General features: G+C 53.2%; 1 protein-coding gene across 1 annotated transcript in view; it reads right to left on the bottom strand.

Moving 5' to 3' along the window:
- Nucleotides 1-2812: 2812 nt before the first annotated feature.
- IQGAP3 (IQ motif containing GTPase activating protein 3) overlaps nt 2813-20653 on the bottom strand; it is a gene marked incomplete at its 3' end in the record, with an annotated part of 47725 nt that continues 29884 nt past the window's right edge. The window contains exons 23-38 of the mRNA XM_080693170.1: nt 18188-18396; nt 16575-16727; nt 15943-16106; nt 14946-15170; nt 13718-13858; nt 10718-10802; nt 10177-10406; nt 9772-9904; nt 9583-9685; nt 9077-9203; nt 7419-7506; nt 6946-7158; nt 5432-5598; nt 5062-5163; nt 3641-3749; nt 2813-2926 (exon numbers count right to left, since the gene is read on the bottom strand). Coding sequence (XP_080549296.1) covers nt 2813-2926; nt 3641-3749; nt 5062-5163; nt 5432-5598; nt 6946-7158; nt 7419-7506; nt 9077-9203; nt 9583-9685; nt 9772-9904; nt 10177-10406; nt 10718-10802; nt 13718-13858; nt 14946-15170; nt 15943-16106; nt 16575-16727; nt 18188-18396 — 2363 coding nt within the window. The remainder of the gene's footprint in view (nt 2927-3640; nt 3750-5061; nt 5164-5431; nt 5599-6945; nt 7159-7418; nt 7507-9076; nt 9204-9582; nt 9686-9771; nt 9905-10176; nt 10407-10717; nt 10803-13717; nt 13859-14945; nt 15171-15942; nt 16107-16574; nt 16728-18187; nt 18397-20653) is intronic.

Genomic DNA, 20653 nt, shown 5'->3' with positions numbered 1-20653 from the left:
CATCCCCAGTACCAGAAAAAAAAAAAAAAAAAGAAAAATTTCCTGATCCCAGACAGAGGGAAAGGGCTCAAGGGGCTGGTCTAGAGCCTTAAGCCTACCCTGGACAGTGGGGAAGAAGGTTCTGCCAACCCTTAACCTACCAGTCATGGGAAGGGAGGGAGAGAGCCAGTTCTAAAACAATTTCTTTTCAATCTGAGCTGGGCATAGTGGCACATACTGGTAATCTCAGTACTTGGGAGGCTGAGATAGGCAGATTGCAGATTCAAGGCCAGTCTCAGTAACTTTGTGAGATTCTGTTTCAAAATAATAAGTAAGCTGGGCGTGGTGGCGCACGCTTGTAATTCCAGCATTTGGGAGGCTGAGACAGGAGGATTGTGGTTCGCAGACAGCCTCAGCTACTTAATGAGGCCTTTTGCAACTCAGTGAGACCCTGTTTCAAAATAAAGAATAAAAAAAGTAGGGCTGGGGTGTCACTTGGAGGTAGAATGCTCTTTGGGTTCTACCCCTAGTACTGCAAAAATAAATAAAGAATAAAAAATAGGGCAGGGGGTGTAACTTGGGAGGTAGAATCCCTCTGGGTTCCATCCCCAGTACTGCAAATAAATAAATAAAATAAAATATAAAATAAAAAGGGCTGGGGTGTGGTTTGAAGGAAATAAATGGAAATGTGTCCCAGAGAAGAGAAAAATACAGGGGCCATCACGTCTGAGTGGAAGGGGCTGAGTTTAAGGCCCTGATCTGTCCAACCCTCTCCAGGAATTTCATCATCTGTTAAAGCTGGTAAACGCTCACAGACATCCCAGCCCATGAAGGCCCTAATGACATTTTGTCTGACCCGTGTGGCCTGGCTCACGCGATGGTGGGGGACAGTCGCTGGGCTGCGCTGGGCTAGTGCTGGAGCCGTTTGACGAGCGTGGGATTTTTAATGATGACCGAGCACGCGTTAAAAGCTCGGATCTGCTGGTATGCATGTGTCACTGTCACCCAGAGCAAGGTGGCACTTGAAGTCTTTGCCGTGACACCTTAGGGGGAGAGGCTGTGACTGAAATTGATGTGACAGCAACACATTCTGACGGGACAGGAGCGCAGAGGAGGGAGGCAGGCTGCGCCCGCACGTGTGGGCCAGTGGAGGCTGCCCGGGTTCCCGTCACAGGGCAGGTGTGTCTGTGCTCCATGGAGGGGGGCTTCGGCCAGAATACACAGCCTGCAGGCCCCCGGAGCCCGACACCTCTGCTGTGGCCGCGGAGGCGCTGGTAGGGCCTCCCAGGCTGTGTGGCCTGGGTGGGGTAGAGCTTGGGCTGGTTTCTCCTCTCGGCCTGGTTTTCAGAGCAGCTGAGAAAAACAGAATTGAAACCAAGGCATTCCTTCCCCTTCTTTGTCCCCTGAGGGGGAGGAAGACAGGAATAACTGTCTTGTCTCGTGGAACTATAGGGTCTCGGGCAGGCAGAGGGGCCTGCACCGCTCTCCAGGTGGGCGCAGGCCACAGGAAGGACCCCCAGTTCCCTTGGGGACTCTGTGTCCCACAACTTGAGGCTTGTACTTCCAGGAAAAGAAAAAAGGGGTAAACAGATGCGGGGTTAACAGCTGCTTTTATTAAGAAAGAATTGGAAGGGCGTCAGGGACAGGAAGTTGGAGATGAGGGGTGGACAGAGACAGTGGTAGAGGCGGGCTTGCAGATCTACGGAAGCTGCTGAAGTCAGCTCTGAGAGTCCTGAGGGTGAAAGAAAAGTGACTGGCCGCTCCTCGCCCCTAGACACCAGCAGGAACCCCACTGCCCCAACCCGAGATGGCTTTACCACAAGGTGGAAAAGACCAGCACGGATATTAGTTTTGTTTTGGTTTTGTTTCGTGTGTGTGTGTGTGTGTGTGTGTGTGTGTGTGTGTGTGTGTGTATGGTACGGTGATGGAACCCAGGGGCGTTCTACCTCTGAGCTATACCCCCTGCCCTATTCTTTTATTCTTTATTTTGAAACAGAGTCTCACTGAGTTGCAAAGGGCCTCACTAAATAGCGAGGCCGTCCTCGAACCACAATCCTCCTATGTGAATCTCCCAAATGCTGGGATTACAAGCGTGCCCCACCACGCCCAGCTACGGATATTAGTTGGGATAGGGGAAATGAGAACTCTTTCTGTGAGCTCAAAAAAATGAAACAACTGTAATCCCAGATCCCAGTTACTCAGGAGGCTGAGGTAGAAGGACTGCAAGTTCGAGACCAGCCTGGTAACTTAGTGAGAACTTGTATCAGAGCTCAGTGGTAGAGCATGATGCCTGGGTTCAATCCCCAAAACTGAAAAGAAGAAAAAAAAAAAAAAGAATTAAAACCATGATTAAGGCCACACTATGACCTGGAGTGTAGGAGTGGGAGAGAATAAATATAAAAGACCATACAAGGGGGAGGCTGAGGATTGTGGGAGGCCATTTGCCCACACGGCCACAAGGGCATCACAGCCCTGCGCCCCTGGCTCTCTTCCCAGGGGAGGCTGGGGGCTGGAGGGCTCACAGCGCCACCTGGGCAGGAACCAGGGCAGGAGCCACCACTGCTGAAGAGGGAGCTGGGCGAGGGAGCTTGCCCTGGCTCTGGGGGTCTACACAGAGAAGGCAGCGGAGGCCGGGAGCACCAGCCTTCCCAGGCAGAAGTGGGGCCTGGGCTGGAGAGCCGTGGGGTTTGGCACCGCAGATCTTCCCACCCGGGAAGGCCTGAACATCGTGGAGCCGCCGGCCCTGAGCGCCGGTGTCCACGGAAGCAGAGTAGTGTGTTCGCATTCAAGCATCTAGCCCAGTGCACGGGTCGCCGGCAGGTGGAGGGGTCTGTCACTTCCGCAAGAACTTCTTGTTGAGGAGGAAGATGAGGAGGTTGACGTTGACTTTGGCCTTGTTGAAGAGCTTCATGACGGCCACGCCCTCGTACTGGAGCTGAAGGAGGTCCTGGAGGGAAAGGGCCTCGCACATCACTGGAGGACGCCCACCGAGGAGGCTGAAAACGCCCTTCAGCACCGAGGCAGGAGGGCGGGGACGTAGCGCCCGGGCTTGCCAGTTCTCCCGTGCTGTTCCCAGGCAGAACGGCAGAGCAAGACTGAGATTTTTTTTATTCTTTTGGCACTGGGGATTGAACCCAGAGGCACTCTACCTCCCCTCTGCACCTCCAGGCCTTTCTTCTTATTTTTTATTTTGAAGCAGGGTATAGCTAAATCACTGAGGCTGGACTCAGATCTGTCATCCTCCTATCTCAGCCTCCTGAGTGCTAGGATTACAAGCCTGTGCTACCTCGCAGGATAGGCTTTGCATTTAAACTGCTGCTTCCCTGAAGCTGGCTGTGACTTAGGCTGGCTTCTTAACCTTTTAGCCTGAAGTCTGCAAAAAGGATAATTCTTGAAAGCAGCAGGAGAGGATTAAAAGAGGTGACACAGAGCCGGACACGTGATAAGGCTTAGAATTAGTCCCACTTCCGGCGCCATCAGCCCACCCCTCTCCCCAGTTCCCGGTGGGGTCTGCGTCAGGGCAGGGGGATCGGGCTGCACACACCCCAACCTGCTTTTCAGGAATAGACAGGACTGAGAGGTGGGGACCCAGGCCGAAGTTGTCTGAGGCCGTGGGAAGCCAGGCTGGCCACCTGGAGGGGCCGCAGGGGAGCCCCCTTACCTGATAGTGAAGCTGAAATCGTTCCATGTCCACACCCAAGAACTTGGCGTTTACTTGAAATGCTCCTGCCTCATCTCCTGGTGTGATGTTAAAGATGACATTTCGGAAGCTATTGGAAACAGGATTCAAAATGGGGACCTGTCAGCTCTTTTTTTTTTTTTTGATACTGAAAATTGACCCAAGAACACCCTACCCCCCTAACCTCTTTTTTTTTTTTTTTTTTTTTTTTTTTTTTTTCCAGTGCTGGGGATGGAACCCAGGGACATTCTACCTTCAAGCTCCACTCCCAGTGCTATTTGTTTTTATTCCATATTTTTGAAACAGGGTCTCGCTGAGCTGCACAGGGTCTCACTAAGTAGCTGAGGCTGTCCGTGAACCTCAGCCTCCCAAATGCTGGGATTACAAGCGTGCGCCACCATGCCTGGCTCCTCCTCCTTTTTCTTTCTTTCTTTCTTTGTTTCTTTCTTTCTTTCTTTTTCTTTTCTTTTTTTTTTTTTTTGTGGCACTGGGGATTGAACTCAGGAGCATTCTACCTCTGAGCTACACCCCCAGCCCTATTTTTTGTTCTTTATATTTGAGACAGGGTCTGGCTAAATTGCAGAGGGCCTCACTAAGTAGCCGAGGCTGTCCTCCAACCTGTGATCCTCTTGTCTCAGCCTCCCAAGTACAGGAATTATAAGCATGTGCCACCATGCCCGGCTTCCTTTTCTTAAATTTTGAAACAGGGTCTAAGGTACTGAGAGTCTTGCTAAGCTGCTGAGGCTGTCCTGGAACCTGTACTCCTCCGGTCTCAGCCTCCCAAGCACTGGGACTACCGGTGTGCGCCACATGCCCGGCTCACCACCTCCTCCCTGGGGCGGGCCCTGCTCCCGCAGCTCATCGGGGCAGCGGCACGTGTCAGCTTCCCTCCCTCTGCCACTCCCAGGGGCACAGCTTCTGTTCACTCATGTCTCTCCTACTGCTGGGTCCTAGCAGCTGTTCTTTTTTGTGTGTGTGGTACTAGGGATAGAACCCAGGGGCTTTCTACCTCTGGGCTATACCTCCAGCCCTGTTTTATATTTTATTTGGAAAGAGGGTCTCACTAAGTTGCTGAGAGCCTCCCTAAGTAGCTGAGGCTGGCTTCGAACCTGTGCGAACCTCCTGTATCAGTCTCCCAAGAGCTGGGATTACAAGCGTGCACCACCATGCCCGGCCCTACCGGCTGTTCTCGTCTGCAGAAAGCTGTCCTTAAACCTCTGACTCGGGGTCCCTCGCGCCCTGCTATGCCCTGCTCACTGCCTGTGATGTGAGCCCAGGGATGCCTGTCTCTGTAGCTCCCCAAGGCAGGGGTCATACTCCTCCCCTCCTTTCAGGTGGCTTGCTGGTCTCCATCCCCACCGGCGACTGCACGGGCCTGACCCCTGCCCGCTAAGGACACTTACTGAGAGGCGGGAAGGTCTTCAATTTCCATCAAGACACCTTTCTCCAGGAGCTGGGCTGCCGTGTAGTGAAGAGACAGCTGCTTCTTTCTTTTCCCAGAATTCCTGGTTAAAAGGCCACAAATAATCCATCCAATAAGCTCTTTGCCGCCACAGACAGTGCTCTATGGCCGGCAGGAAGGAAACTGGGCCCTGTGGAAGACGCCTTGCTGGGGAAGACAGAGGACAGGCTGCTCTGGAGCCCAAGACCTTGGCTGTGAGGCTCGGACACCAGAGTCAGGAGGGGACCGTTGTGCCGGGCTGAGTCCTGGCTCAGAGTAGAATTGGTGGGGTAAGAGGTCAGGGTAACGTTCCCAGCCGCAGCTGCACCTACTGGGAGCCAGGGGCCAGGTGGTCCAGGCAGGCCCGGATGTACTGGCTGTAGTAGTCCCCCTGCTCCTCATAGAAGGTGGTCTTGGCGCTCAGTCCCTGCAACGTGGCCTGAAGCTTCACCAGCTCCGCCCTCCGCCGCTGCCGGTGCCTGCGCTGGTTGCGGATGTCCTGGAGTTGGGGACCAAGGGACAGGGTGTCAGTTGGCCTTTCCTGGTGGGGCAGCCTCAAGGCCCGACACAGGCCCCAGAACAACTCAGTGTTGGGTGATATTTCTATCATGATTGTCATTTTGGTGTGTGGTACTGGAGATGGAACCCAGAAGGCATTCTACCTCGGAGCTACACCCTCAGCCCTTTTTCTCCTCTTATTTATTTATTTATTTATTTATTTATTTATTTATTTATTTATTTATTTATGCGGTACTGAGGATGGAAACCAGGGGCAGTCTACCTCTGAGTTACACCTCCAGCCTTGTTTTTTATTCTTTATTTTGAAACACGGTCTCACTGAGTTGCAAAGGGCCTCACTAAATAGTAGCTGAGGCTGTCCTCGAACTGTCGTGATCCTCCTGTCTCAGCCTCCCGAATTCTGGGATTACAAGTGTGCGCCACCACACCTGGCTCCCAGCACTATCTTTTTTTTTTTTTTTTTTTTTGCAGTACTGGGGGATAGAACCCAGGGGCATTCTACCTCTAAGCTACACCCTCCAGCTCTATTTTTCTATTTATTATTATTATTATTATTATTATTATTATTATTATTATTATTTTGTGGTACTGGGGATGGAACCCTTCTACCTCTGGGCTACACTCCCAGATATATTTTATATTTTATTTGGAAACAGGATCTCTCTCTCGCTCTCTTTTTTTTTTGGTGGTACTGGAAACCCTTCTACTTCTGGGCTACACTCTCAGATCTACTTTTTATATTTTTATTTGGAAACAGGGTCTCCTAAGCCAGCGTGGCTAGCTTTGAACCTGCACGATCCTCCTGTCTCTGCCTCCCAAGTGTGGGGATTACAAGCGTGTGCCACCACGCCTGGACTTATTCCTTATTTTGAAACAGGATCTCACTGAGTTGCAAAGGGCCTATGATTGAGGCTGGTTGCAAACCGTGATCCTCCTGTCTAAGTCTCCCCGATGCTGGGATTACAAGCGGGTGTCACCGTGCCCGGCTTATTCTTTTATTTTGAAAACAGGGCCTCACTCAGTTGCTGAGGTTGGCCTTGAACCTGCAATTCTCCTGTCTCAGCTTCCCTAGTACTGGGATTATAAGCATGTACCACCATGCCCATTTAGGTTCTTTGTTTTTTAGTAAAAGAGTTGTAGGAACATCCCCGCTCCCCATATAGCTTTGGGACCATTCCTTTTGAAAAAGTCTGGGCTTCCTCTGGCTGGTGACAACTTTGGGCGGCCAGCCTTTGGACTGCTACTCTGGGTCCACTCACACGAGTGTGGGCCCCCTGGTGCACGCGCACCCGTGCACAGGCACACAGAGCCCGGCCCCCGTCGTCACCTTGGCCAGCTCGTCCACGATGCCCTGGTAGCCATCCCTGGCAGTGAGCAAGCCCAGGCCTTCCAGGCGACGCAGGTTGCGCAGAACGCGCTGCTGCTTCTCTGCCAGTGGCAGGAGGGAGTGCGCCCTGAGCGAGCGGTGGCGCCGCAGCAGCTCCGGGGTCTGGGCCTCGCAGGCCTGGCGTCGGCACATCAGTCGCTTGTGAGCTGCTTCCTGTGGGGCAGAGAGGCTGGACGGGCACCATTCTGTCTCAAACCAGGGCAGCTGGGCCCCAGAGGAGGGAGCCGGTGTCCTCAGGAAAGTTAGCTTTGGAGATGGTGCACAGGTGGCCGGCCGCTCACTTGAGTGTGAACAGGCCTGTGGGCTGCTAGGGCCGGGGACGGCGTCGGGGGGTCGGTGGGAGTGGGTAGCACTTGGAGGGAGGGAGGGTGGAGGGGTGAATGAGCCGGGACTGTGGCTGGCTCAGCACTCACCTGCTCTCTGGAGGCCGAGAGGGACAGGACCTCCATGATAGAGTCCCCCGGCTGGAACTGTATGATGTCAGCCAGCATCTGCTTGGTGCTGCAGGGACCCGAGGGTAAACGGGCCTGTCCCCTCAAGCACACACCACACACGCCCTCCTCCCCACCCTCCTCACAGCTCCCGACACCTCTCCTGGTCCTCCTGTGATCCTGTGAGCTCACCCGGCCCACCCACTCCCAGCTCTCCCGGGCAGGCAGAGAGCTCCTGGAAACTCAGCTCCTCTTCTGGCCCGCTGGGGGTCCTGCCTCACTGTGCAGACGCAGGCCTAGCCACCCAGAGCTGGGGATGGCAGACTCTCATAATTATTGCATTTTTATTTTCTTTTATTCTTTTGGTACTGGGAATTGAACCCAGGAGCATTCTATCTCCATCATTTCCATCTCCAAGCTACATTGCTAGTCTTTTGTATTTATTTTTGTGGTACTAGGAATTGAACCCAGGGGCATTCTACCTCTGAGCTATAGCCTCAGCCCAATTTTATTTTATTTATTTATTATTATTATTATTATTATTATTATTATTTTTTTTTTTTTTTTTTTTTTTTTTTTTTTTTGCGGTACTAGGGATGGAACCCAGGGGCATTCTACCTCCGAGCTATATCCCCAGCCCTATTTTTTATTCTTTATTTATTTTGAAACTGGGTCTCACTGAGTTGCAAAGGGCCTCACTAAGTAGCTGAGGCTGTCCTGAACCATGATTCTTCTCTTTCAGCCTCCCAAATGCTGGCATTACAAGCGTGTGCCACCATGCCTGGTCCCATTTTATTTTATTTTATTTTGAAACAGGGCTTAAACTGCTGAGGCTGAGCAAGAATGTGCAATCCTCCGGACTCAGCCTCCCAAGTACTAGAATTATAGGCGTATGCATGCCACCATGCCTGGACCCTTTTTTGTTGTTGTTGTTTGGTTTTTTGGTTTTTTTTTTTTTTTTGGTGATACTGGGGTGGAACCCAGAGGCTTTCTATCTCCGGGCTATACTCCCAGACCTATTTTATATTTTATTTGGAAACAGGGTCTCACTAAGTTGCTGAGAGCCTCACTAAGTAGCTGAGGCTGGCTTTGAACCTGTGCATTCCCCCTGTCTCAACCTCCCAAGTGCTGGGATTACAAGCGTGCACCACCGCGCCCGGCCTGTCTGGCTCCTTTATTTTGTAACAGTCCCACTAAGTTACTGAGTCTGGACACAAACCTGTGACCCTCCTGTCTCAGCCTCCCCAGTACTAGAATTACAGGTGTATGCTCCGGCTCCCGGCATGGCTGAGTTTCTTGCCTTAACTACGAAGCAGGAAATCCCCACCCGCCTCATAGCTTGTTCCTGGTGGTAAAGGCTAACTTGAAGAAGGGTCTGGTATGCAGCACAATCTGCAGACCCACGTTGTTGCCAATATCTTAACCACCCCTTTGCCTTCAGCTCTAACACTCAGCAAACAGCTGAGGCTGTCGGGAGAAGAGCAGAGACTCCAGCGAGGGGGATTCGAGATAAGCTTCAGGCAGAACTTCCTGAAGGCTATGGGGCCAACAAGAAGGTGGAATGCTTGCTCGGGGCAGGGCCATGGCACCCTCCTCGGGCGGGGGAGCTCGGGCCGGCGGGCAGAGGCCACCTCACCCACCTCAGGAGCAGGCTCCGGACGCTGGCGTCATCCTCGTCGGCCTCCAGCCCTTCCAACTTGTTGGTGAGCGTCAGGGACACTTCGAGCTTGCTCAGATCCGTGTGCCCATCTGCAGCGATGCTCTCCCCTGCGGCGGGACACGCGTGTGCAGACAGGGTCCCAGCAGAGATGCTCCTTACACACCCTTCCTCCAGGAAGCACCCACCCAGCACTGGTGCCGAGGGGAGTGTTGTGTCTCCTGTAGCCTGGAACCCTGCCCCCATCCTGTCCTTCCACTCTCGAATGGAAGCCTCAGCCCTGATATCTCCCACCACCAGAGAAGCCTACTGAGATCCCCGTCGACACGACGTTACTGGGTCTGTCTGTCATCTGTCCACTTTTCCATATCAGTCCACAGGCCTGTGTCCGTGTTAGGACCAGGGAGATGAGGGAGGGAGAGAGGGTGCGACTGGCCACTGGGCACTCGCTGCAGGCTGAGCGCACACACTCCCGAGCGGGGCACGCACCTATGAGGTCGGGGATGGTGGGCAGCTCCCCGAGGTCCTCCAGGAGCTGGTGCAGCGGGTCCCGGTGATCGGGGGCAATCCAGTCCTGGTGCTCCAGCAGCAGCTACAGAGAGAGGGACTGTGGGGCTGAGCTGGGCCTGCCCAAGGGTGCATAAGGCCGGCCCTGCCCACCGGGACCAGGACCCTCACCCTGTGCGTGTTGACCAGCTCCCCGACGGTGATGTACACCACGGGCTTGGCCACAGCCACTGTGTCTGAGTACTCGTCCACCGAGAAGCGCTCCTCTGGCTCCGGCACCTGGCAGGCTCTGCGGATGAAGTTCCTGTCCCCAGAGGGAGGGAGTGCGCGTGTGGGGAGGGCACGCCGCGGCCAGGCCCTGCCCCTCCAGCGGCTGCTCGGGCCAGCCCTGCCTGTCCAGCCTCGGTCCTGCTGGCTTCCGTCCCAATGTCCTATCAGAACTGACCCCCCCCAACTGTCCTCTTTTCTCCACTGGAGAGCCCTGCCACACCTGCCCGCAGGCCTGTCTTCCTCCATGACCCCAGAGGGGAGAAGAATCAAAAGGGACAGGGCGGGGCAAGATGCCGGGAACAAGACCTGAACTTGAGGTGCGTCTCTTCCAGGTAGTCGTTGAGGACGCACAGGTGCCGGCTCTCCCCGAAGGCCTTGCCGGCCACAGCATGCTGCAGGAGCTGGGCCACGGCCCCCAGGGTGTGGCGCTGGGGGGCAGCCAGGGCGCCGCCTGCTGCCATGGCCACGATGTCGAAGGCGTCGGGAGCCACCACGGCTGGGTTCAGGAAGCGGTAGTACAGCAGGTTCCCCACCACCTGTGGGCAGAGGAGACTCCCACAGGCCCTCCAGAGGCACCCCTGTTCCCAGCTGCCATGGCGGGAAGAGACCCGGGGGCCAGCCTCTCTCTCTATGGAAAAATGGCCCCGGAGCGGGTGGCTCTGGAGCACCCTTGAGCAAGACCCAGGCTTCCCCATGAGGAACCCAGCGGCGTCCCTGCTGCTTGCTGTCCGAAGCCTGCAGCGGCCCGACCACGGGCGGAGCACATTTCCCTGCTTGGCTCTCCTGTCCTGTCCTTGCGTAGGCTGAGGACCACAGGCCCCGCACGGGAGAGAGGGGACATACTTGCCTTATAGATCTCGCTCTCCTGGGCGTCAGGGAACTTCTCTGCCAGGGCTGTTTTCAGGACTTTGGCCACATAGCGCATCCCGTACCTGGAGACAAAGCAATAGTCATGCTGTGGCCCTGCCCACGTCCTTCTCAGGGCTCTGGAAACCATCCTGGGCTGCTCTGCTTCCCAAAGACGTCAGAGTTGAGCCCAAGAACTGTCCCCCGGCTGCCCACAGCCAGGCCCCGCTGCCGCTGCCTTCCAAACAGCTCTGGCCCTGGCGTCAGTACCAGGGACAGGGCCTGCCATCTGCTAAGGTTCTCAGGAGGCTACCTCCCGCCCGACCCAAGACGACCCTCCTCCTCCTCCTCCTCCTCTTCTTCTTCTTTTTTTTTTTTTTTTGCAGTAATAGGGTGGAACCCAGGGGCATTCTACCTCTAAGAGATACCCCCAGCCCTATTTTTTATTCTTTACTTTGAAACAGGGGCTCACTGAGTTGCAAAGGGCCTCACTAAGTAGCTAAGGCTGGCCGTGAATCGCGATCCTCCTGTCTCAGCCTCCCAAATGCTGAGTGACAAGTTCGAGTCACCACGCCCAGCTTAAGAGTCTCTTCTTTAAGACTTTCTTGTCTCCCCTGAGGAACCTTCAGCCTATCCCTTGGGTACGTGACACTCACAACCAAGTCCCAGGTCAGTGCTGGAAGCTCTGAGGCTATCAATCTTGTCAGCTGTCAGAGCAGCTGAGGGTCCTGCCTCCCACCTCCTAGGGCATACAAGCCGGAAGTTTACAACTCATCTCTGATGTCCCTTTCTTAGGCTGAGAACAATCTTCTGTGTCTTTTTTTTTTTTTTTTTTTTTTTACAGTACTGGGGATGGAGCCAAGGGGCATTCTACCTTGGTCTCACTGAGTTGCAAAGGGCCTCACTAAGTAACTGAGGCTGAAACCAGATCCTCCTGTCTCAGCCTCCCAAACGCTGGGATTACAAGCGTGTGCCACCACATATGCCCCTATTTTTTTTTAATTCTTTCTTTCTTTCTTTCTTTCTTTCTTTCTTTCTTTTTTATTTTTTTGGTGGTACTAGGGGTGGAACCCAGATGCTTTCTACCTCCAGGCTATACTCCCAGACCTATTTTATATTTTATTTGGAAACAGGGTCTCACTAAGTAGCTGAGGCTGGCTTCGAACCTGCGTGATCCTCCTGTCTCAGCCTCCCAAGCGCAGGGATTACAAGCGTGCGCCACCATGCCCGGCCTAAATTCTTTATTTTTTTTTGAAACAGTGTCTCACTGAATTGCAAAGGGCCTTATTATGTAGCTGAGGCTGAAACCAGATCCTCCTGTCTCAGCCTCCCAAACGCTGGGATTACAAGCGTGTGCCACCACGTATGCCCCTATTTTTTTTAATTCTTTCTTTCTTTCTTTCTTTCTTTCTTTCTTTCTTTCTTTTTTATTTTTTTGGTGGTACTAGGGGTGGAACCCAGAGGCTTTCTACCTCCAGGCTATACTCCCAGACCTATTTTATATTTTATTTGGAAACAGGGTCTCACTAAGTAGCTGAGGCTGGCTTGGAACCTGTGCGATCCTCCTGTCTCAGCCTCCCAAGCGCAGGGATTACAAGCGTGCGCCACCATGCCCGGCCTAAATTCTTTATTTTTTTTGAAACAGTGTCTCACTGAATTGCAAAGGGCCTTATTATGTAGCTGAGGCTGTCCATGATCCTCCTGTCTCAGCCTCCCAATTCTGTGTCTTCTAATTGTAAACTCTTGATCCAGTTCTCTAGTTTGGGGCTGGATTATGAACTCTGGGCTCCACCCTCCACCCCCTACCTTGCCCTGGGCAGCACCAGGAAGGCTGGCAGCCAAATGATGGGTCTCAAGGGTGCGCACCTAGGCAACATTTCCATTCAGTTGCTTTCCAAAAACCACTCACTGACAAATTTTAAAAAAGGAGATAACTATAAAATGCTTTGTTAGTTTGAACTATTTTTTTTTTTTTTTTTTTTTTTTGTGGTACTGGGGTTCCTGGAAGCCCTTCTACCTCCGGGCTACACTCCCAGACCTATTTTATATTTTTGAAACAGGGTCTCTTACGCCAGCGTGGCTGGCTTCGAACCTGCGCGATCCTCCTGTCTCCGCCTCCCACGTGCGGGAATTACAAGCGTGCGCCACCACGCCCGGCTATTTTTTTTTTTTTTTTTTTTTTGGTGTGTTACTGGGAATGGAACCCAGGGGCATTCTAGCTCTGAGCTACACCCCCAGCTCGATTTTTTTATTCTTTGTTTTGAATCAGGGTCTCACTACTTTCCAAGGCTGGCCGTGAACCTGCGATCCTCCTGGCTCAGCCTCCCAAGTATGGGGATTACAGGTGTGCACCACCACGCCTGGCTCCTCAGGCCTATTTTTAATTTTAATTTTATTTTTTGTGTGTCGCACTAGGGATTGAATCCAGAGGCATTCTGCCTCCAAGCTACACCCTCAGCCCCATTTTTTATTTTCATTTTGAGTCGGGGCCCTCACTAGGTTGCTGGGAGTCTTGCTGGTTGCTGAGGCTGGCCTCCAGCCCGCATGGCTCCTGTGTCAGCCACACCCAGCTTTTCATTTTGAAATGGGGTCTTGCTAAGTTGCAGAGACAGGCTTCGAACTTACAATTCTCCCATCTCAGACTTCTAAGTACTGGGTTCCAGACCTGTGCCATGATGCCTGCCTAGTATGAAGTATTTCTTATTTTGGATTTTTTTGACCAAAGAGTTCCATTTTATCCGCAATCCCTCTCAGACTATAATACGTGCCTGCCATGACGTCCCTGGCTCCCATGGGCCCCTGGTGGGCCACACACAGCCCTGCTTGCTGAATGCTGTCTCGGCTCCTGGCAGGGCGTCCATCCCTCCCCCCCACAGCCCCTGGAGCCCCCCGACAGCTCTGTCGCCCTTCCCGCTCTTCTTTCTTCAGGATTCACCCTGCTCTACCCTCCCCGTCACAGCCTGGCGCTGCTGCCACCCCGTGCCCAGCCTGTCACACGTACGGAATTTGGTCCACAGATGAGATGATGGCCACGAGGAATTTATCAGTGATGGTGAGGAGGTTGCGCAGGGAGATGTCCAGTCGTCTCTGGACCTCAGGGTGGCTCAAGGCCTGCTCGGGGGTGACATCATAGGGCAGGTGGCTGTGGGCAGAGAGAGGGAAGTGAAGCTGGGGCCCCTCCTGTGCCCTTGCTCCCCAGGCCCTCTCCTTTAAACTCCCGACAACAGAGTTTCACATTGACTTGCTAAGGCAAGAACTGCAGGTAGCAGGGGGAGGAGCAGGACGCGGGAGTGCCCCGGGGGCCTGGAGCGTGTATGAAGGACCACAGAACCTAGAACCTATGCAGAACCCAGAACCTATGCAGAACCCAGAACCTATGCAGAACCTAGAACCTATGCAGAACCTAGAACCTATGCAAAGACTTTATTATTATTATTATTATTATTTTTTTTTTTTGGTGGTACTGGGGATGGAACTCAGGGGCTTTCTACCTCTAGGCTACACTTCCAGACCTATTTTATATTTTGTTTGGAAACAGGGTCTCAAATAAGTTGCTGAGAGCCTCACTAAGCAACTGAGGCTGGCCGCGGACCTGCAATCCTCCTGTCTCAGCCTCCCAAGTCCTGGGATTACAAGCGTGCACCACCACACCCGGCTCAACGCAAAGACTCTTAAGGGGAGCAGAAGAAACCGGGGTCTGCTTGTCAAATAGTCTTTGGCACCGGGGACAACAGGGAAAGTGGCTTCAGTCCCCCTCCCCTGAGGCCTCCTGCGCCCCGGAGCAGCCACCATGACTGCCGGGCCTTCTCAGTGGCTCCTTGCCGCCGGCCCTACTCGCCAACCTGAGTAGCTAGTGGCCAACGTACGGGGCCAACCTATGTCTCCCAGTCTCGTCTGCCCATTCATCTGTAAAGTGAATATTCATCTACACCTCTTCTCAATGCGGAGTCTATATCCTAACTCCCAACAACTCTGGCATATCATGTGCAGGTCCTGACAGGGCAATTAGGCACACCTGCATATTCATCCCTGCTCATCTTCCCTCAAGCGCACCAGCATGGCGTCATTTACATCACTTCTGAAAGGCTACCTTATTTACTCCCACAGGGCTGGTGTCCTATTTGCATGAAGCAGCATGCCCTTTCTAAGTCACCTTCCGGCACACTAGGCAGCCCCCAGCACAAGCCGAATCCGATGGAAGAGGGCGCCCCCTCTGGCCATCCACTCACCTGCGCTGCCCGGTTTGGGCCTCCGTCTGGTTGACCCAGCTCTTGTAGAGGTGGACGGGGTCCGTGTGGACGCTGGGCGCCTTGTCCTCCAGCACGTCCTGGATGACCTTGCCCAGGATCGCCCGCAGCGCACTCTGGCCACGCTCATTGCGGTAGAACCTCACCACCAGCCGCACCACCGTGGGGTTGCCTGTTACCACGTCCTGGGGCCGCTCCACCTTTGACCTGTGGTTGGGAAGGTCAGTGGAGCTGCTCTCCTGCCTCCTGTAGCACAGGTAGCTGCTTCTCCATTTGGAGAAGTTGCTTCTTCCAAACTTCCAGGACTGGTGTCCTCATCATTTTTTGTTTGTTTTTTGTTGTTTTTGCGTTACTAGGGATGGAACCCAGGGGCATTCTACCTCCGAGCTACACCTCCAGCCCTAATTTTTTTTTTTTGGGGGGGGCAGGTTTGGGGATGCAACCTAGGGACATTCGACCGCTGAGCTACACCCTCTGCCCTAATTTTTATTTTGAAACAGGGTCTCACTAAGTTGCAGAGGGCCTAAGTAGCCGAGGCTGTCTGCAAACCACAATCCTCCGGTCTCAGTCTCCCGAATGCTGGGATTACAAGCATGTGGCACCACACCCAACTTTATTCTTTCTTCTGAAACAGGGTTTCACTGAATTGCAGAGGGCCTCACTAAGTAGCTGAGGCTGTACTCAAACCACGATCCTCCCGTCTCAGCCTCCCAAATGCTGGGGGGATTACAAGCGTGAGCCACCATGTCTGGCTATGGTGTTCCTGTCTTAAGGAATGTCCTGTCTCTGTCTTGTCCTTTCCGCTGACATATCAGCCTGCCCCATCCTGCTGTGCTGCCCCAGAAACTCACAGTCTGCACAAGAGGCCAAGAAGAGTGGTCTTGTGATGCCAACCCACCCCCACCGCCTGCAACGGAAGGCACCTGGGGGCATCTCCAGCCCAGCCTCCCAGCAGGTGCCCTGGGCCCAGGGGACCTACGTGATTTCCTCCTGCAGGGCAGTCCTGAAGAGCTGGAGCAGGAGGTAGGCCTCCCGGCGGTTGGAGGCATAATTGTACAGGCTGAAAATCACTGCCTCCATGAACTTGGTGGTTTTGTTCTGTGGCATCTGAAAGATCAGCTTGGCCAGGTAGATGGGCTGGGTCTGTGAACAAGCGGGGAGACAGGAAGGGCTGGAGTGGGAACTCACTGCCACACCTTCTCAGGGTTCTGGGAATGACCTGTGTAAATAGCGGAGGAGGCAGTCTTTTTCTCTGGGGACGGGGCACTGGGATGAAGGAAAAGGACCCCTTTTGTGGGGAAAAGGCATAGAAGAGGTTTCAAGGTCCTGGGCCCTGCTCGGGCGGCAAGGTAGTGGAGACTTCTCTCTTTTTTTGGGGGGGCATACTGGGAATGGAATCCAGGGGCATTCTACCTCCAAGCTACCCCCCAGCCCTATTTTTTATTCTTTATTTTGAAACAGGGGCTCACTGAGTTGCAGAGGGCCTCACAAGTAGCTGAGGCTGTCTGGGAACCCGGATCCTCCTATCTCAGCCTCCCAGATGCTGGGATTACAAGCGTGTGCCCCCATGCCTGGCTAGAGTGACTTCTCTTTCTCTAGTCCTCTGCTCACCTGGAGGAGGTAGAAGAGGTGTTGATAAGCCTCTAGTTTCTGCCGTTTCTCTTTGCTCAGCGCCTTTAGCCCCTTCTGCTTATCCAGAACCATCATATCTGACAGCTGCTCCTTATTCTTCCTGGTCAGTCTCTTGCAGTGGGAGACCACCTCCTGCAGGGCGGGGTCAGAGATACAACCAGCCCGGCCAGCACCAAGCGCAGAATGCAGAGTCTAGAACCAGCACCTAGAAGGGCCAGGGCTTTCGACAGCTCAGGGAATCGCACAAGCCAGGGAATGACAGTTCTGGAGTGGGGAGGGTCCCTACTGCCCCAGCCTTCACCTAAGCCTCTGTGCTCACAGGGAGGAGTCCCCACAGAGGACTGCGTCGCTGGGTGGGGGCCTTGGGTCCACTTGGTGTTTTGGTTTCCATTTCTTTTTTTTTTTTCACTTTGTGGTACTGGGAGAATGAACCCAGGGGCTCTCTACCATTGAGTTACATTCCCAGCCCTTTTTGTTTTGTTTTGAGATAGGGTCTTGCTCCGTTATCCTGAGTTGGCCTCGAGCCTGGGCTCTTCCTGTCTCAGCCTCCCAGATCCTGGGATTACACATGTGCCACCATGCCTGGCTTGATATTATTTCTTATTAGACTATTATATAAATTTCAGGCAGAGATGTCACTATGTCACTACCATCTTGTCACAGTGTATCTGTATGAAATTTACATTTTAAGAAGCTTTCATACCTACATCTATATTTGGCCTGGGGAAGGTAGACATTCTCATTATTACAGTGCACTAAGTAGGGGAGTCTTAGAGGTTACATGATGGCTCACTGCTGGTCACTAGGAATCAGTAGAGCCAAACATTCCAGTTTCATGTATGTATGTATGTATGTATGTATGTATGTATGTATTTATTGTGGCAATAGGGATGGAACCCAGGGGCATTCTACCTCTGAGCTACACCCCCAGCCCTATTTTTTATTCTTTACTTTGAAACAGGGTCTCACTGAGTTGCAATAAGGCCTAAGTAGCTGAGGCTGGCTGGGAACTGCGATCTGGTCTCAGCCTCCCAAATGCTGGGATTACAATAGTGTGCCATCACAACCGGCTTATTTATTTATTTTTTTGTGGTACTGGGGATTGAACTCAGGGGCATTCTACCTCCGAGCTACACCCCCAGCCCCATTTTTATTTTTAAACAGGGCCTTGCTAATTTGCCGAGAGTCTCAATACTTGCTGAGGCTGCCTTCAAACCTGCACTTCTCCTGTCTCAGCCTCCCAAGTCCTGGATTGCAAGCATGCGCCACACGCCTGGCTGAATCTACATGGTGGTTTTTTTTTTTGTTGTTTTTGTTTTTTGCGGTACTGGGGATGGAACTCAGAGGCATATTACTTCTGAGCTACATACATAGCCCAATTTTATTCTTTATTTTTGAAGCAGGGTCTTACTGAGTTGCAGAGGGCCTCACTAAGTAGCTGAGGCTGTACGCGAACCACCATCCTCTGGTCTCAGCCTCCTGAAAGCTGGGATTACAAGCGTGTGCCACCACGCCCGGCTCCACATGTTTTTAAAAATGTGGTTAGCAACTGGAGAATGGCTGCGGGTTGGGGGTTGGGCCGGTGGCTTCACCTGCAGGGTGATCCGGTTCTTTACCAGCAGCCCGATCTTGATATCCAGAAGGTTGAGGTCCTGCTCCAGCTGCTGGTTGGTGCGGATCTTCCTGACCACCTCTCCCTGAAGTTTCAGCAGCTCCGCCTCTGCCGAGAAGTCCTGCTGACTCTGGCTCAGGAGGTGGGCGAACCTGCGCACCACGCTGAGGGGAGGGTGGGCCGCGTGCACTGGAGGCAGGAGGAGGGCTGGGCTGGCACACCTGCCACAGGCTCCTTGTCCCCCAGATTCCAGCCCAGGCTCCTCTAACTGGTTCTGCTTGCAGCCTCCTAGCCGGGCCCATCCCAAGCTCCTCTCTATAGTGGGGGTGCTAACGGAGCTGTTCTCCCGCTGCCCCAGTGCGCCCCAGCCCAGGCCTCTCCCTGAGACCTCCCACCCAGAGCCAAGCCCCGCTCCTCACTGCCTCAGTCCTCACTCCCTCCCCACCGCCGGGCCAACCCAGCTCTTACCCTCCCACCCCCAGCCTCTGCTCAGGCGTGGGGAGCCCAGCGAGAGCCGGCGGCCACTGGGTTTCATAACAGGATAATTTGGTATTTGAGGGAAAGAAGGAAGGAGGAAGAGGAGGGGGAAGAGGAAGAAGCCTCTGAACCAGGAAACAGTAACTAACACGACATTTACTGTGTGATGGACACTGTTCTAAGGGTATTAAATAACCCTGCAAGGTCTCACCTTCCTGAGGTGCGCAGTGAGTCACAGAGGGGTAAGTAACATCTCAGGGCCACATAGCTACCAGAGGATGAAGGAGGCAGATGTGTGTGTGTGTGTGTGTGTGTGTGTGTGTGTGTGTGTGTGTGTGTTACTGGGGATAGAGGGGCTTTCGACCTCCAGGCTACACTCCCAGACTTTATTTATTTTTTGGATGGAACCCAGAGGCATTCTACCTCTAAGTTATAGCCACAACCTGATTTGATTTCTTATTTTAAAACAGGGTCTCACTAAGTTGGAGAGGGCCTCGCTAAGTAGCCGAGGCTGGCTTCAAACCTGTGATCCTCCTGTCTCAGCCCCCCAAGTGCTGGGATGACAAGCATGGGCCACTCGTCCAGCTCAAGACAGGCATCATGATCTTCCTGGTACGAAGGAAGAAACTGAGGCAAAGGAGATTAAGCGACTTGCCTGGGGCCACACAGCCAGTAAGAGGCCGAGCTCCGTAGAGTCCGGGGGCTAATGAAGTTGGGAGATAGAACTAAGAAGAGCAACTTTCTCCAGAAAAATCATGAATTTAAAGAGAAGAAAAGCCGGGCATGGTGGTGCACACTTGTAATCCCAGCATTCAGGAGGCTGAGACAGGAGGATCACGGTTCACAGACAGCCTCAGCTACTACTTAGTGAGGCCCTTTGTAACTCAGTGAGACTTTGATTCAAAATAAAGAATAAAAAATAGTGCTGGGGGTATAGCTTGGTAGAATGCCCGTGGGTTCCATCCCCATCCCCAGTATCCCCAGTACCTCAAAAGAGAGAGAGAGAGAGAAGAAGAAGAAGAAGAAGAAGAAGAAGAAGAAGAAGAAGAAGAAGAAGAAGAAAAATAAAATAGAGGGAAAATAAGAAAAATAAGATAAAATAAGAGACCAGGGCAGTGGTATTAGTGCAAAAGTGAGAGAAAAAAAAAAAAAAAAAAAAGAAGCCAGGCTGGGGAAGGTGGGGAAGGAAAGACGCTCCCTGCATCTGCATGGCGGGGTCCCTGAGGCCCCTGCCTGCAGGAGGGGCGGGATGGAGAGAAGGAGGTGGCTCAGGTCAGCACATCACCCTGAAGGCGGAGTGAGCTCCCAACCCAGAAAGGAAGGGGTCTACTGCTTCAGAAGCCAGGGCCAGGGGGGAAGGTGGCGGCTGCACTAGGCAACTCCACAGACAGGAAGGATGCTCAAGGCTGGGCTGTGGGCTGAAGGGACAGGGTCAGGAGCTGCCTCTGGGGCCTCCTTAAGGCTCTGCGTGCTCTCCAACTGAGGGAAATACAGGCGGGAATATGGCGCCCCCTGCAGAGCGTCTTAAGTTCTCCAGCATGGCAGGATGACTGCGTGCCCATCGGGCCTTGTGTCAAGCCTTATGTGTGCAGGACTGCTGAGGTGGGAGGCCGAAAAGTCAGAGTCTGGGGAAAAGAACAAAGTTAGAGAAGGCTGGACTCTGGGGAGAGGAGAAAGAATCTTTTCACTTTGCTCTAAAATGGTAGCAAGAGTTGGCAGGCAAGCTAAGCCTGGTACAGACCCAGGAATAGGGCTTTGCCTGTGACAAGCTGTCAGTTGCTGGGCCTGGGGAAGGTGTGTGTGTGTGTGTGTGTGTGTGTGTGAGAGAGAGAGAGAGAGAGAGAGAGAGAGAGAGAGAGCGCGCGAGAGAGAGCGCCCTTGTGCCACATTCCTGAATGCACCAACAATTCATTTTCTGTGCATCCTCAAGAGAGCTGCCCAGCTCCGCCGGGCTCTGGGGGTCTAATCT

The sequence above is a fragment of the Muscardinus avellanarius genome (assembly GCF_963383645.1).
Source record: "Muscardinus avellanarius genome assembly, chromosome: 3".
In the NCBI taxonomy this organism is placed as follows: domain Eukaryota; kingdom Metazoa; phylum Chordata; class Mammalia; order Rodentia; family Gliridae; genus Muscardinus; species Muscardinus avellanarius.
The sequence above is the reverse complement of the archived record's forward strand: the minus strand, read 5'-3'. Positions and strand labels throughout refer to the sequence as shown.